Source organism: Ambystoma mexicanum, chromosome 9, assembly GCF_040938575.1.
Source record: "Ambystoma mexicanum isolate Mex_15411 chromosome 9, UKY_AmexF1_1, whole genome shotgun sequence".
Classification (NCBI taxonomy): Eukaryota; Metazoa; Chordata; class Amphibia; order Caudata; family Ambystomatidae; genus Ambystoma; species Ambystoma mexicanum.
The window spans coordinates 125311289-125329492 of NC_090931.1; the positions used below are offsets into that span (position 1 = coordinate 125311289).

The 18204-nt window shown below is 47.3% G+C and overlaps 1 protein-coding gene across 2 annotated transcripts in view; it reads right to left on the minus strand.

Moving 5' to 3' along the window:
• The window catches only part of LOC138487725 (carotenoid-cleaving dioxygenase, mitochondrial-like), a 286226-nt gene that overhangs the window by 76751 nt on the left and 191271 nt on the right, over positions 1 to 18204 (minus strand). For both annotated transcript variants that reach the window (XM_069614272.1, XM_069614271.1), the window contains one exon: positions 15263 to 15365. In XM_069614272.1, the coding sequence (XP_069470373.1) occupies positions 15263 to 15365 (103 nt within the window). The remainder of the gene's footprint in view (positions 1 to 15262; positions 15366 to 18204) is intronic.

An 18204-nucleotide genomic window follows, 5' to 3' on the forward strand; every position in this document is an offset into this window, starting at 1 on the left:
GTCGTTCCTTCTGGAGGTTTCGGTTTGTTTGGGAAATTCCGATGGAACCTTTTTACCAGCCGAGGTGCATGTACGTGATCACTGGGTTCCCAAGACCTTTCCTGAGGCCCGTACCCTTTCCAATCAATTAGATAGAAAAGTTTTGATTTTGAGATCTTAGAATCCAAAATGTTCTTCACCTCGAATTCAAGCTCCCCGTCTATCTGAATCGGTTCTGGTGGCTTTGTTAATCTGGTTCCTGGGTGCACTGGTTTCAAAAGTGACACATGAAAAACGGGGTGAATCCGCATGTTAGCTGGTAGATCGAGCTTGACTGCCACTGGGTTGATTATAGCTTTGATCGAGTAAGGGCCTAAATACCTTGGATTAAAAGTTTGAGGCCCCTTGAGTGATAGGTGTTTGGTAGCCAACCATACTTGATCCCCTATTTGGTATGGAGGCGCCTCTCTTTGATGCAGATCCGCATTCTTTTTGTATTTCCCTTTCGCATGTTGCAAATGTGCAGTTGCATCCTTGAAGGCTTGAGTAATCGTAGAATGCAAATGGTCCACTGCGGGCATTTCAAGGCTCAGAGGTGAGTCCAAGTCTGAAGTACGAGGGTGATGTCCATATAGGGTATAAAAGGGGCTCTGACCAGTTCCAGAGTGTATCGAGTTGTTGTATGCATATTCTGCCACACATAAAATGTCCTTCCAATTACCCTCCGATTGGTGCAACATACATCGTAGATATTGTTCAAGGGTCTGGTTCGTTCTCTCCGTCTCACCATCGGTCTGTGGGTGGTGGCTGGTCGAGAGTCTTACGTCGATTTGTGCCAGTTGACAACACTTTTTCCAAAAATGAGAAATAAACTGGTTTCCCCGATCGGAGACTAGTATGGACGGGAATCCATGCAAACGGATGATATTTTTGAGGAATTCTTTGGCAAGAACAAAGGCTGAAGGTAATCCTTTCAAAGGAATAAAGTGGGCCATTTTGGAAAATAAATCCACCACGACCAGAATAGTATTGTAACCATTACAAGAGGGCAGGTCCGTGATAAAATCTAGTGACAGGGTGTGCCAAGGTGCTGGTGGAATGTCTAAGGGCTGAAGAAGACCGGCGGGTCTTGTCTTTTGACCTTTGTTTTGGGCACAAACTCCACAGGACATCACAAAAGATTTAATATCCTTTCGCCAGGAAGGCCACCAGAATTGTCGTTTAACCTTTTCCTCTGTTTTGGCAATGCCAGGATGTCCTTCCATCAGGGTATCATGATGACGGGAAATAACCAGTTCTTGCAATTCCTTTTCTGGCAAAAATAAGCGTCCTTGGAAGTAAGGTAAGCCATCCTTGACTGAAAAGTTAGACCCCTTTTTGATCCAATCCTGCAAGGCTGAAGAGTCCAGGAATTGTTTCACTTGTGCTTGAATGTCTTCAAGGGTTTGTAAAGTGGTTATCCCCAAAATTCTTTGTTCGGGAATTATCGGCACAGGTTCTGAGTTTGTGTCTATTTCTTCCATTCCAATTCGGGATAGAGCGTCCGCCCTTCCATTCTTATAGCCGGGGCGGTAGGTGATTACAAAATCGAACTCAGCAAAGAACAAAGCCCATCGGAGCTGTCGAGACGATTGAGCCTTGGCAGTTTTTAAATATTGTAAATTTCGGTGATCAGTGATCACGGTGATGGTATGCCGGGCGCCGAGGAGATAATGCCGCCAAGCCTTGAAGGCGGACTTAATGGCTAATAGTTCCTTATCGGTGATCGCATAATTTATCTCCGGCGGCGAGAACTTTCTGGACCAAAATGCTACGAGGTGCAGTTGGTTGGTTTCAGGGTCTCTCTGAGACAGGACAGCTCCCATGGCTAAGCTGGACGCGTCAGTTTTGACTATATATGGGAGATCAGGACGGGGGTGCTTCAAAATAGGTGCGGACGTGAACTTAGCTTTCAACTCCTGAAAGGCCTGTTCGGCTTCCTCGGTCCATTCAAAACGTTTATTTTTTCGCAAGAGTGCAGTGATGGGTTGCACCACACGTGAAAACTCCGGAATAAACCTGCGATAAAAGTTGGCAAAACCAAGCATGCTTTGGACACCTTTCACCGAACTAGGTGATGGCCATTTGAGGATGGCATCCACTTTCCGTGAATCCATTCGGACCCCTTTAGGTGTCAGGATGAATCAGAGAAACTCAACCTCGGTGGTATGGAAAACACATTTTTCCAGCTTGGCAAACAGTTTGTGCTGGCGCAGTTTCTCTAGGACGGCCCTGACATGCTTTCTGTGATCAGATTCCGAAGAGGAGTACACAAGAATGTCATCGATATACACGACAACACAGACATCGATGAGTTCCCGAAGGACATCGTTCATGAAGAATTGGAAGACTGCAGGCGCGTTGCACAACCCGAAAGGCATCACCTGGTATTCGAATAGTCCATATTTTGTACGGAAGGCTGTTTTCCATTCGTCGCCTTCTTTTACCCGTACCAGATGATAAGCCCCCCGGAGATCTAACTTGGTGTATACGCAAGCGTCCTTCACCTGGTCAAGGAGTTCAGGGATCAGAGGCAAAGGGTAACGATTTTTAACAGTTATCTGGTTCAATGCGCGGTAATCGATACAAGTTCTAAGGTCGCCTTCTTTTTTAGGCACGAAGAACAAAGCTGAGGATGCCGGGGACTTTGACGGGCGAATGAAACCATTGGCGAGGTATTGATCTAAATATTGTCTCAAATGCAGATTCTCAGGTTCGGTAAGGGCATAAATCCTGCTACAAGGGGGTTGTGCACCGGGCACCAGATCGATTTGGCAATCGTACGATCTGTGGGGAGGTAACGTGTTGGCCTGTTCCTTTTGGAAGACGTCCTGAAAGTCTTGGTACTCTGGAGGTAGTTGCACGGGGACAGAGGTTACTGATGCTAGATTAATTTTTGGATTTTCTGGGTAGCAGGTTTGTGCACAATCCAGGAAGGTTATTCTCTTCGCTCGCCAATCAATTCGAGGATTATGTGTCTCTAACCAAGGGATTCCGAGAATAAGCTGAAACTGTGGAGCCTTGATTACATCAAACACAACTGCCTCCCGATGGCCATCCGGACCTACAAGTGTCACCTCAGCTGTGGAATGTGTTACCGGTCCAGAGGCAATTTCGGTTCCATCTACTGTGGTGATGACATCTTTGTTGGTTTTAGGACGCAGAGGGAGGTTTATCCTAGAGACCAATTCTCGATCCACATAGTTTCCTATAGCCCCGCTATCGATGTATGCCTTTATAACATGCAACCGTTTAGGCTGTTCCGGATCTACGAGGACCATTGGCACAATGAAATGCGAGGTCTGAGAGTTAGTTTTCAAGCTCGGCAAGCGGACCCCTACGCTTGCCGGGCGTGGTCGTTTCCCGATACAGAGTTTCCATGGATTTTATCAGCGGCTCCTACCACCTTCTTGGGCGGCTTAACCGGGCAATCTCGTAGAAAGTGTCCAGAGGTCCCACAATAAAGTCATAATTGCATCTGTCGTCTTCTTTCCCGTTCTTTTTGAGTTAGGGGTCCTTTAACACCTCCGATTTGCATAGGCTCCGAGGCATCAGCCCCCTTGGGGTTAGCGTGGGTCTTGGCCAACACCCGGGTTTCAAACTTGGACCGATCTGCTTTTCTGTTTTGCAGCCTGTGATCCAATTGGACCACTAAGTCTATATATTCAGTGCATTCTTGGGGCGGATTTACAACTTGTGCCAGGACATCTTTAAGTTCTCCGCGTAGACCTCGATAGAATAACGTGATTCTTTTATCCTCTGGCCAACCAGTTTCCACAATTAGTCTATTGAAGGTTGCAATGTAGGATAGAAGGTCTTGATTGCCCTGTCGCAGAGATAGAAGTTCGTCATCCAGAGCCTGTCCCTGGGAGTGTTGAGCAAATAACCTTTCCATGCTTGTTTGAAATCCTTGAAAATCACGAAGAATCGGGTTATCTTGAGTTTCCAGTGGGGATGACCAATCAGCAGCACAGCCGCTGAGATATGACAACACAAAGGCTACCTTGGTCTGATCATTAGGGAAGGCCCCAGGTCTGCATAGGAAGTGCAAACGACACTGATTCATGAATACGGCGAATTGTTTGGGGTCCCCAGCAAAGCGTTCAGGTGGGGCCAGCGGCATGTTTCCTGGTAGATTAATCTGCACCGGGTTACTGGAAACCACAGGAGCGGGGTTCCCCCCGGAACCGGGTAAAGGAGTTTGTCCAGCTTGACCTTGCAAAAGCTGTCTAGCCAGGTCATCAGCTCTATCCTTTATTACAATCACTTCCCTCCTGAGGGCACTAGTCTCTTGATGAGCGGCGTGTACTTCGGCCCGTAATTCCCCCAGTAATTGGGCCAACTGGTCAGTTTCGGAAGTTTCCATAGCGCCTGGGTGGTAATTTGTAGGAAGGCTTCGCGTTCTGTAACGCTCACCTGGTTCCCACGGGGGCGCTGGTCTAGTCTGGATTGCTGTGGCCTCTTCTAGCATGATGCGCAGGACCCGGAACACCGATTGGACAGGACCTCCAAATCATGCTTGCCTGGCCCGTAGGAATATCCTTCTGCAGATGAGAAAGGGGATTAACAGTCTGCAGAATAGTGTGCTAGCTCCCCCCTTTCCCCTTCCCCCTTCGTTCCTCTCTAACTTCCTCCAAACCCCGGTTTAAGCTCACCTTATGGTTTGGAAGGATGAACTCTCCATCCTGCTTCTGGTGCAGGGGGGCGTGTTCGTCCAGTTACTTCACTGGTTTTCAGAATGGCGCTGGCAAAATCCACTTGACTTTCCTGAGCGATGCACCGTAAGTATGAAAGTTCAAAGTTCAAGTGAGGCCCCCTTTATGTTGTCTTTCTAACCTGTGATCTGTCCTTTATTTCAGGTGCAGAATGAAGGCAATGCGTCGAGGGGTTAAACTGCCGAGGTGAGTAGTGATGAGGGCGATCCCTCTAAATGTCCTTATCATCCCCCAGAAATGTCTCTTGTCCTTTCCCCATAGGGGCCGGGGTGCGGTACCTGCCAACGGGGCGGCGCCGACCCGAAATGTGGAAGAAAAGCCGGTAAGTATTATGGCTGTTAATCAGGCTTTCCTTCTGTGTTCCTTCTGCTTACCTTTTGTTTTTTCCTCTCTCCCCTAGGTGCAGAGATGTGGCGTCCGATGCTGACATCCGCGATGGAGCCGGGAGATGTCTCGAGCACAGGTGAGTGAAGCGTGGCGCTGCAGCGAGCAACGCGATGCTTTTAAATGGAAGTCTTTCTTCAGGGATGCTGGCGAGAAGATTCCGGATGCAGGTAAGAAGTTTGAAATAGTCCTTGGTTTTCACCTTTCTCTTCTCTTCCTTCCTTGCAGGTCTTCCAGGTTCGAGGCGGGCGTGGCTGGAGTCCAGGAGCAGGAGCAGACACGGTGAGCGTTAAGCTGCAGGAAGCAGAACAACGCGAAGCATGAGCTGCTGTCTGGGTGTGGCTTAAATAGCCTCCAAAGAAGTCCCAGGTATGTATCCTTCCCCAACTATGTATGTATCCTTCCCTGGCCACGCCCGAGTGAAAAAATAGTCCCTATGAAAAAATAGTCCCTTTCAGGTCTCAGGGAGGCCTGAAGCGTGCAGCATGGTCTGCATCAGGTAAGTGCACAAACACCTCCCTTTATGAGCCTGGCGCCTATGGCGCCAGGACTGATGTCCAACATGAGCCTGGCGCCAAAGGCGCCAGGACTGAGTCCAAAGAGCCCCTATAAGGGGCCGCTGGGCTTTTACCCGAGGGCATGATGCCTGCTTCCGGGGGTGCTGGGCCTGGCCTGGTTCTCCGGGGGTAGGCATCATGACAGCACTGAGTGTAGGGTAGTTCTCATTCTATTAAGCACTGAGTGTAGGGGAGTTCTGCTTCTATTCAGCACTGTGTGTAGGGGAGTTCTGATTCTATTAAGCACTGAGTGTAGGGGAAGTCTGATTCTATTAAGCACTGTGTGTAGGGGAGGTCTGATTCTATTGAGCACTGAGTGTAGGGGTGTTCTGATTCTATTAAGCACTGAGTGCAGGGGAGGTCTGATTCTATTGAGCACTGAGTGTAGGGGAGTTCTGATTCTATTAAGCACTGAGTGTAGGGGAGATCTGATTCGATTGAGCACCGGGTGCAGGGGAGATCTGATTCTATTAAGCACTGGGTGCAGGGGAGTTCTGATTCTATTAAGCACTGAGTGTAGGGGAGTTCTGATTCTATTAAGCACAGAGTGTAGGGGAGATCTGATTCTATTAAGCACTGGGTGCAGGGGAGATCTGATTCTATTAAGCACTGGGTGCAGGGGAGATCTGATTCTATTAAGCACTGACTGTAGGGGAGTTCTGATTCTATTAAGCACTGAGTGCAGGGGAGATCTGATTCTATTAAGCACTGGGTGCAGGGGAGATCTGATTCTATTAAGCACTGGGTGCAGGGGAGATCTGATTCTATTAAGCACCGAGTGCAGGGGAGATCTGATTCTATTAAGCACTGAGTGCAGGGGAGTTCTGATTCTATTAAAGACACGGAGGTTAGTAGTATGCTTTCCTTTTTTATTGAAATATTTTCAACAGTAAAACATATGTGGCCCGATTCGTGCAAAGCGTATTTTTGCCATGCAAAGTCATTTTGTACTGCAAAAATGACTATGTGCTGGACTTTGCACTGCAAAAATATACGTTGCACAGCTCCATGAATCAGCGTTTGTGTCGGCAGTGCAAAGTCACTTTTCAGCAGTGCAAAGTCACTTTGAAGCGGGCAAATATTCCATGAATTGTGCCCGTAATGTTTTTCTCTAAATAAAACTACGTTTCCCAGAAGACGTAGGAAAACTGAATTTGTTTGTAAAAATGACATCAGTGGCCCTGTCCATTCATTCGTTAAGCTGGTCTTGATATCACACCCTTCCCTTAGCCTTTCCTTTTTCAGCAGATACATATATTTTATTTGATGCATTTTGAATTTCGTGATGTTATCACGTTTGTGTGCTTTATTTCTAGAACTCTCATGTTGTTTTAGAGGCTCCTGGATGAAGGAAGCTTCTTTTCAGTAGGTGGTTTGGTGCCCTTGTGTCTCTCTAAAGGAATGTTGTTCAAGTTTGACAGCACAGAGACCTTAGGGTGCTGGAATGGTGTCAGGGTGCGGGGGGGAGGAGGGTGAAGGGGGCGGTATTCGGGAGACACGTGTGCGTTCCCGTGAGTTTCCACTTTTTTCCATAGGCAGGAATGGGAACGACTCCATCCCCAACAAACGCGAAGCATCTCCTCCTCTCACTCTTCACCTGGATTCGACATCGATGCGCGATAGCGCGCAAAATGTGGTGCCCCACCAACTCTCCCCCATAGGGACCCAGACGGGGGACGAGGGGCAACAACTTTTGCTTGCTCACCCCGGGCGCTGCCAGATGGAAGGCCGGCCCTGGCTAGCACTATGTCGTGTCCCATAGCTGGGCATTTTCTCCAATCTGTTGGCACGGACAGCGCATCTGTGGCCACTGAGCTTAGCTTCGCTTTTGTTTCTAAGAAAGCCCATTATGTGCAATTGGTAATGTTAAAGGATATTTGTACCGCGCACTATCACCACCGGAGTGGTCCCTGGCATTGTGCTAATTAGGGCATCACATTAACAGCTGGGACTGAGCTCGTACACCCCTCCTTCTGCCTCAGACTGCAATGTTTTGAGTGGCATTCCTCAGCAGGAGAGGACAATTGTTGTAGGGGGCAATTATTTGGTCCTCTCTCCATATTGTGTAATTGAGCCTCAAGCAGAGCTCACTGCCCTTTTAAGGTACACTATGCTTCTTAGTACTTAGAACTTAGCTCTTACATGAGCTATCAGGTGCCAGACATATGACACGTGATTGCCTTATTGGTCTTACTGTGGGAAATATTGAACCATCTGCTAGAGTTGCCAGATGACTCAAGTCAGGAAGAACATCATGTCCCAGTACTGGACGTACACTTCTCCATCAATTGCCTGCTGGGAGTTGCAGTGTTTGGTCACTTCAATAGAATACAACGGACTGAAGTAAAACTAAGGTAAAAGGAAAGGCAAGGAGTGGAGTAAACTGGCCCTCATGACATGGAGTCATCTGGCAAGTCAATGTTTGATGGGATGTGTGTCCCTTCCTGATCCACTAAGTTATTCAGCCTGCTATGTTCAGACATTGGCCACCCCACAGTGCCACTACGTTCAGCACAGATTGATCTGCACGCATATGCTAAGGAATACAGCAAGCCTACAATGGGGGTATCCAAGAAGGGGGCCTACACTAGCCTGAAGTGGCCCTTGCCCTTAGTTTCACGCTGCCTTGGTAGATTCTGCCAATAGGTCTCAGATGGCCTCAAGCAAGGATAGGGCAGGCTGTATCAGAAGCGCACAAGATGGCTTCCCAGTCCTGGTGCCAAAGGCATTGGCTCCTCTCCTGGACTGTACCAATTCTCTGAAATTGATAGGGTGAGCAACAATGAGCACGGTAGCATGAAGTCATGTGAGTGTGTCTGTCTGAAGCAGCGCAGCCAGTTTAAAGCAGAAAAGCGACACTGGATACGTTCCCTCCTAAAATCAAAAGCATTCCAAGTGTCTGTTTTCTGGGAAAGAATGTAAGGTTTTGGTAAGTTACTACTGTGTCTGCCGATGCAGAAAACGACAAAAGTGTCTACTATTGTGCAAGTTGTGTTAATTATATAGGGACCCATTACATATTTTAATCACCAAAGACTTCCAATAAAAATAATTCCCTTCTCCAGCTGCAAGATTCGATTGTGGGTTTAAGATTCCGTTCTAATGCTTTGCACACAATGGAGTGATAGGCCCTAGATTAAAACTGCAAAAGTGGGAACGAACTTGTAGAATTTGCTAACTGAATTGTTTAGAAGCAATGCACCACCTGATTGTAGAACGTCCCAAGCTAGTATTAAAAAAAAACAGTTATTTGTGGAAAGGTTCGTTCTTCGCTTGCCAAGCCATTACAGAAGGGGAAAGACCATATGCAAATCAGACTTGGTCCCATCACAAAAGGGGCAGTCCATCCCGAACTGCAAGGTCACAACACTTCTGCATGAGACCACAAGCATCCCAAGACATGTTTCGGCCTTGTCAGGCCTCATCAGTGAGCAGTAGCTTGGGTCTCTAGGCCCGCCAGGCACAGGACACATGCCCACAGCAAGGAAGACAGCAGTCTGGGAGGTCCCCCACCTTGGGATCCGACTCCATCTGCACCCGGCATTGCAGCCTGCCATCTGCCTCCCCCGACTACTACCGAGCGAGCCCTTCACTCCAAAATGGCCACCACTGACTCCAACACACTTACTGTGTGCCTTCCAGTATCCGGGTCAGCAGCAGGAGCATCTATGGCTGCTTTACTGACCAATGAGAGGAGCACCTCCGTTTGGCCTGGAGGCCAAGAAGTTAGCCGGCAGGCAAAGCCGGCCCACCCTGAAGGACCACACCAATGGGCCCTTCCTGTCTGGGCCTGTCTGGACATGGCAGACCTAGAGGGCCTCCCTCTAGCAACACCTCCATCACTCATCGCCAAGCACCACTTGTGCATCGCTACTGGCTCCACCCTTTGCCACCTACACAAAGGTAAGAGCACGCCTTTGCCCGGAATCTACTCCCCTATGCTGATGCTGCACAAGGTACAAGCTCCTGCTCCTACAGGCACACGTCACACTATGCACTTGCGACTCAACACACTATTTCCAGTGGCTGCCTTGCATCCGATCTCCAGTACATCTGTTTTGGTCACATCTGAAAGCACTGATACTACAAAGTATTTATCAACAGGCCCGGATGCTCTAGATGCTGCTTTAGTAAATTGTTGGCACAATAAAAATGTTGTTGCTCTATCAAACAAATGCCTAATTGCATATTTAGACCACTTGGCTGCCACTACTGACATTTGGCCCGTCAATCGCCCTACCAACCAGGAGACTATCTCCAATAATAGCCTGCCCACATGCTCTATCCCTAAAGAGACTACCACCAAAAACCTAGTTACCCTACGTTCAGTTATCCTGATCGCCACCCCTACCTCGTGCCCCCTGCCAACCCTACACCCACAAGTGCTAGCAGAGATGACTGCTCACCTCTCCCCTATGCTCTGGGGGCTAAGGTGCAGATCTCTATTCTGGTCAAAGCCAAGCCCACCAACAATGCCTCTTCCGCTAATTACGACAGCCATATACCGACATGCTTGAGTGCCGCACTACCCCTGTTCCTCCCTTGGCCTATGCAATTCCTGCCACCCCCTCCAACTAGTCACTCACAGCCAGCTCACACCCTATGATCCCAAACAGCCAAGCGAATCCGAACCGTGTGTTGATGTTCACCGACTGGAGGGACTCAGAACCAGAACAGCACAACTGTTACAGAGCCAGCCCACTTACCTAGGTGAAACTCAACCTGCTCAGGTGACTCTCGGCTTTTGAGACTTAGAACTAGAGCAGCCTGCCAACCACATTTACACCTTAAAAAGCGACCACTGGGGCTCAGCAGACACAGCACACTCCCTTCCCCTCAAAACCTCATACACCCCTGCCAACTGAGGAACTTCAACCGCCTCTTAACCAATCACGGCCTGAACAGCCCAACTGCCTCAAAGGTGCCCTGATAAATGTCCATTCACTGGGAGCCCATGACCTAGATATCCATGACCGCATACTCAAATACCAACATGACATCCTTGCCATCACTGAGTCTTGGCTCCATGATGTCTCTGGCCCCCTCCTCACCTTGGCCATCCAGCCCGACAACACTATCTTCAGAGTGGATCACCAAAATGCAATGGGAGGTGGAGAGGCACTCATTGGAAGACATGAGCTGCACCCAAATAATCGATACTCCCACACACATCAAAGGCTGTGCACTGAATTGGCTTCTCACCTCCAATGTGACCGCAGACACTACTGCCATCAACAAAATCCTGAGGTCAGACTACTCCTTAATCCTCTGCATCCTAGTTACCCCCACTCTTATCTCCACCCAGACCCCCAAGCTAAGTCGCATACTCGTCAGAAACACAGCAAACGGTCGCACGAGGTGCTAAAACCTACTCTGATTGCCACGCTGGATTCCCACCTGCCCAGCTCCAACTTGAACCCCTACGATAATACTAATCAATATTACGACTGCCTGCTTACCACCATTGACAAACTTGCTCCCAGTCGGATTAAAATACTGAAATCCTGCATAACTAATAACAATTGGTTCAATGAAGAACTCATCTCCCTGCGCAGAAACAAAAGAGCTCTGGAACACCTCAACAAAAAGAAACCCTCACCTAGCAACAGCACTACCCTCACCTTAGCAGTACACAAATACAAGACCGCGGTCATAACCACCAAAGCTAACTCATTCAATGAACGCATTAATAATGCCGGCTCCAATTCCAGAGAAAACTAGAGACTCCTACCCCCACCGCACCTCCCATCCTTGCTGACAAATCATGGTGCACCACCATAAAATGTCCTCACTAGGAGTGAAAATCAGCGCCAAAAAAGCCATTCTCTCCTCCAAAGCACCCACCATCACCACACCCAATATCCCCCTAAAGGACCATGCCTCCGACACTGCCCTTTTCAAATTTTATTAAGTTATTCAAGAGGAAGTGCTTGCCGCCATCCTTGCCTTAAAACCTTCCAATTGCAAAGGGCATGCCTGCCCAGCACATGTAGTTAAACTCGGTGCACCCACCTTGGCTCCCATAATTACAAACTTTGTCAACGCATCCTTCCTTACCGATGAAGTCTCTGTGAATATCAAATCAGCCTGGATCACCCCATTACTTACAAAACCCACTCTGGACCCCTCTATCCCAACCAATTACAGGCCAATCACCACAGTCCCTTTTCTCCTCAAGATACTAGGCCGCATAACCTACATACAAGTTCAGCATTTCCTAGAACTAAACCACATGCTTGGAACAAGGCAATCAGGCTTCTGACCAAATCACAGCACTGAAACAGCATTACTAGATCTAAAAAAAACAAATGGATCTAATTAGGGACTCAAGACACTTAGGTATACTCCTACTACTGGATTTATCCGCAGCCTTTGACCTAGTCGACCATGGCACACTCTGCCAGCATCTCAGCCAGCACTTTAATTTCTCACCAGAGGCCACTGCTTGGATACACTCCTTCCTCGGTGACCGTACCACTAGAGTGTTCATAGGGGAAATCGCTGCTGACCCTATTTTAGCACCCCTAGGCCACCGCCGGGATTCTGCCCAACACCCACGCTCTACAGTACTTATACCAAACCTCTTTTCCACCTACTGGACTCCTTGGGTGTCATCTACACCAACTTTGCGGATGGCACCCAAGTACTCATTCCTGCCACAGGTAACTTCTCCCAGGACACAGACACAAACAAATCTGTATTCAGTTCTATACAAAACTGGATGGCCATTCACAATTGAATGATGAAAAAATCGAGCTCCTTATTGTCGGCTCTCGATTTCGTCTAAAAAATCTTACCCCATCCTTCTCCACCTTCTGCATTGATGGTACCACTATCCCTGTGATAAACATGTCACAACCTTGGGGGTGCACTTGGAGACAGAACTAACCATGACTAAACACATAAATGCCCTGGCCTCAGTCATGGCCTACACTTCACGGCTCATTTCCCAGAGCAGACAATTCCTGACTCCTCCCAACTGCCTTACTCTGGCACAAGCACTTATTCTCTCAAAACTGGACTGTTGCAATGTGCACTTCATGGGTATCTCTGATACCAATTTAGCCAAACTGCAGCTGCTGCAGAACAAATCTCTGCGAGTGGCACTTGGGCTTAATCGTTCAGACCATATCTCTGCCATCAGACGGTAGGTACACTGGTTGCAAATAAAACATGCATCAAGATCAAAAGCATCTACAAAGTAGCACCCACCTACCTCAACGACACCCTCATCCAGAAACCACTAGGTATTGCCCTCAGATCCAATGACAGCTTTAGGAGTAAAAAGGCAGGAGGTTGTAGCTTTGGGGTTACCGCACCCATCCTCTGGAACACCCACCCGATGGACATCAGAAATGAGCAATAGTAAATGTATTTAAAAAACGTGTCAAAACCTGGGTATTCAATAAGTATGAATGATGTCTTTTGCAACCTAATGCCTAAGTGTAACCTGTTGCTATATGTGTAACAATGCCGGTATCCCTACAAAAAATCCCCACCAAAAATCTCGCCGTACATATGGCCGTTTGTCTCGCCAGAGGCAATATTTTTGGGGGGGGAAATTTGTGGGAGCGTGGGTGTCCCCCGTACATTTTTAAATAATGCAGGGGTTGCGGGGGGTGTCCCCCGCCGGGTTCATTAGTCAATATCACCGCAGAAATATGGAGATATTTTTGTATCACAATATTTTTGCGGGGATATTAACACATGGAACCACAACGCCGTGATACCCCACGGTTTGGGCATTATATAAATGTCATAAATAAATAAATAAAATAAGGTAAATAAAGTAATGGCTTGGCAGGTGAAGAACAATGGTCTGGGGGTTGCCCAAAGCAATGCCAGCGATTAAGATTCATTCTAAACCTTCCAGCAATCACCTCTTTGTTTTTCCTTTGTTGCCCTTAGTGGGACGGGTATGGCCAGACATGGGTCCCGTGCCTGCTGGAACTAGAGACCCAAGCTACTCCTCACTGATGAGGCCTGACAGGGCCGAAACATGTTTTGGGATGCTTGTGGTCTCGTGCAGAAGGGATGCGACCCAGCAGTTCGGGCTGGTCTGCCCCCTTTGGGGTGGGACCAAGCCTGATTTGCATATGGTATTTCCCCTTTTGTAATAGCTTGACAGGCGAAGAGCGATGGTCTGGAGTGTTGTTCAGAGCAATGCCAGAAGTTAAGATTCACTCTAAACCTTCCAGCCATCACCTCTTTGTTTTTGCTTTGTCGCCCCAAGTGGGACGGGTATGCCCAAACGTGGGTCCTGTGCCTGCCTGACCTAGAGACCCAACCTACTCCTCACTGGTAAGGCCTGACACGGCCGAAACATGTCTGGGGATGCTTGTGGTCTCGTGCAGAAGGGATGTGACCTAGCAGTTCGGGCTGGACGGCCCCTTTTGGGGTAGGACCAAGCCTGATTTGCATATGGTCTTTCCCCTTCTGTAATGGCTTGGCAGGCTGAGAAACGATGGTCTGGAGGGTTGCCCAGAGCTATCCCTGTGGTTATGATTAATTCAAAACCTTCCAACCGTCAACTCTTTGTTTTTGCTTTACCGTTTTAGTCCTACCATAAGATATTGTGGCACTGTTGTTTTTATTTGTACTTTATTTCTTTTTCTTTTTTTTTTCTTATCTTATTTAATCTAGAATCGGCGTTTAGTGGTATAAGGAATGTATTAGATTCCAAATGAATCAATCTCTATGATATGTGGAATTCCTCTTATTTTTGTCCATTGTTGCTTGTATAATGGTTCCATTTTTAACCGTATATGCAGAAATGAATATATAAAATGTGCTATTCTAGTCAAAGTATTAAAACAAAATTTGTATTACTAAATATCATCCATGCACAGTTGTAGTGATGTGAAATCACTCCTAAAATGTGTTTCAAGCTGAAAATAAGTCAAATGGTACATTTTATTTCCAGCAAAATCAAGGACTCCCCCCTGCCCTCCTATGACTATGATTCATGGAATTATTTGCGTGTAAAACAGAGATGTGCGTGCCATTCTGTCCGCAAATCCATTCTGTCAGCAAATCCCCATTCGTCAAACAGGGATTTGCGGGGGGGGGGGGGGGAATGCCACGCAAATCCCCGTTTTACACGCACATAATTCCATGAATCAGGGCCTATAAGTGAAAGCAGAAACTTAAGAAGAAGCGTAGCGCACGGGTGAATTCCGTGAGCTCAGAAGGAATTCTGGGTAACTTCATAGTGTAGGTGGAGAGCATTCCAAGAGAAACATTCCATTCACACCAGTAACACTGTATTTGCCATTTAGTGCAATGAGTGGCCTGCGGCGCCACCAAGGGGTATTCTTAAGAATGCAACTTCGTGTACCATCCCTAGTGACCTCAGCAGGCCATCCTATGAAACATTTCTGGGGGTGCAACTGTGCCAGCGCACACACGTCACTCCAAACCAATGGGTGAAGCAGAAACCGTGGGGTCGTAAGTAGGGAAGGGTCTTGTGGCTGGCAGGCAGTGTTTCTTTTTCTTCTAGCTTCGATAGGTAGCTTTGAACCTTGACTGCCTTCCTCACAATGTGGAAACGTGTGCAAGAGTCCGCATTATCAAGCCAGCAAGTCCTACCGTGTTTCCCGTATGAGTTGCCCATGTTGTAGACGGTGCCATCCGGGTCATAGTGTGGGTGGGCCGTCGCTCCATTCACAGCAATGAATTTTCTCCATTCCACCTACAAGAAAATTGATACTTTGTACCGTGTCCTGGAGCCTAAAGATGCCGTAAAAATAAACCATAATATTGCATGATATAAATAAGGATACACACATCTTTGGTCAAAATCAAATTGGTCCACATTTGTAATGTTTTTTACAGCAAATAGGTAGATTGTGGGCTGGGATTAGGTATACAGAAACGGGGTGGGTGGAAGGGTGAGGGTGGGTGCAGTGGACCTCCCTGGGTTTTGCGGTAAACTATTTTGTTAAAAGAACTCGACCAAATTAAATGTTGCCAAATATTTTCGCCCATGTTACATAGGTCCTGGGTTCAGTTTGTATGCAGTTTGTATATCAAATTGATTCAAATTTCATATCAAATGTATATACCATTTTTGGGGTATCATCAAATGTATTGGGATTCAATTCAATTTATAGGGGTTCAGATACATCTCTATCAAATGTTATATACACTACAGCAGGGTTTTTTATTGAGTTTATATAAAATGTACTTACAATGTTTTGGGGCATTACATATAAAGGGGTTCAATCAAATGTATAGGGGTGCAGCTACGTGGCAAAGGGGTGGGGCCACCTATCACTTGAAACATATGTTCATATCCCCAAATCGTGATACCGGCAAGCATACAGTAATAGAAGGGGGCTGCATGATTCACAGTCATGCAGATCCAGCAGTTATTTCCCATTTTGGAGTAACATCAGTCTCCATGGGGATTGGTAATTACCAAATATGGTAATTACTAAGTCCCTGGGAGAAACCTACAGGTCTTCTCCTGATTAGACCCGGAGAATCCCTTATTCAGGTGGCCAGGGAAGGGCTGGCGCTCTAAGATCCCAACCCTGGGGGTGGACGAGCGAGGGAGGATCACCTGGGTAGGGGAGCCCGGGTTATGCTTGGGGGAATGTCCCAGGTGAGACGTGGTATTACACCGGGGAAGAGGTCGAGGAGGACAAAGTCCCTGAGGCTTTTATAGGTTGTTCCAAATCAACCTTCCTTCCGCCCAAGAAATCTCCCTTCCCAGAATCCAACAATCCCTCCGCAACTGGTAAACCTATTAGGAACCCAAACCCTGTTGCAGTGGAAAACTACATCTCCCAGGATCTCTATTTTCCTGTCGCCTACTGAATGCTCCCATTTATTCTTCTCACTGTCCCTCTGATTATTATTTCCCGAACCCCCAGTCTGCTTTAACAAAACACTACAGTTCCCACAATCCCCCTATTCATTTCACGACAATAATCCTGGTCATTCCCTCAACAGACTTCCAAACTATTATTTTTCAGACTTTTCCCATTCATTTCACAAACCCTACCATTGTCACCCTTCCCAGTTTACCAACCCCCCTAGAATGAGCTTTGATGAACTAGGAGGCAAAAAGAATCCCCATGGAAAGACAAGGTTAATAATTCCCTATGAAAGCCAGCCCGCCAGGTTGTCCCAGTCTTGAGGCCAGCCAATTTACCGAAAACTACACACACCTGACTGCCCTTTAGATTCCTCATAGGGATAAAAGGCAGAGCACAAGAACACACTGGGAACAAGGCCAAACGCATGAGGAATCAGCTATTCCAGGATGGCAGTTCAAACAGAGGAGAAAGGCGGTGAGACCTGAAAGGATGACGAGAAGGGAATTGCCCTTGCCCTTTTCAACCCAGACCTGCAGAGCATCTGAGAAGGGAAATGAAGACCAGAAATTGCAGCTGGCAAATGGTGCTAAGGATCTCAGCAGTACATGGAATCCTCCTGCACTTATAGCCAGTGCGGGGAGTAGCGGTTGCCATCGTGGTACCGTCCTTGACTCCAGTGGCAGTAGAGGCCAACAGAGTTCGGCACAGCCGGTGAGTCGAAAAGAGTTGATAATAGATAGGGCTGTGTTGGGGTCAAGGTTGTGACGAGCAATATTGTATGAAGAAAGAAGACTAAAGCACAAAGGTCTTTTGTAAGCAAAATAGGTATCAGTTACAGTGGTCCGGTGCCACGTGGGCACTCCATTTTAGTATTTAGTATTTATTAAATTTTATATAGCGATTTACGCCAAAGCGCTTTACAAAAGGACAACAGAGAATACAACAAGCATTACATAACAACTTATGAATCAAGTATCAGAAAACAGTATATGGAACAATTTACATGAGTGATATGGTTAAACATTAGTGGTGAAGGACCACCGTTAGAGAAGCAGTAGGACGGTGTGGGATATGGAGAAAGAACGAAATTACAGAGGCAGCAAAAGGTGTTAGGGTGGTGAGTGGAGGAGATGGGATTTTAGAGAACTGCGGAAGGCAGAATAGGAGGAAATAGAGCGGATGCGGAGAGGGAGGCGGTTCCAGTGGAAAGGAGCAAGTAGTTGAAATGAACGGAAGCAGGATGGTGCACAGGGTGGAGAAAGAGGAGTGAGTAGGAAAAGATCGGCAGAGCAGAGTGGGAGTGAAGGAGTATAGAAAGTGAGGAGGGAGGAAAGGTAAGGTGGAGCAAGACCATAGAGGGATTTGAAGACGAGACAAAGGAAATTGAATTTAAGCTGAGAGTGAAAGGAGAGCCAACCTAATTAGGAGAGAGACGAGGAGATGGAATCATGAGATGAGAGAAGGCAGAGAGAGCGGATGGCAGAGTGGAAGACGGATTTAAGGGGGTTAGGTGAGTGTAGGGGAGAACGAAGAAGAGAGTGGAGCAGTAGAAAAGTCTAGAAAAGAAGAGGGAGGTGATTAAGAGTTTAGAAGCATGGAAGGTTAGGAAGGGTCGAATTTTACAGATGTTATATAGGTGAAAGTGGCAGGATCTGGCAGTGAGAGAGATGTGGTGAGGGAGAGAGAGAGAGAGAGAAATTAGAGTCA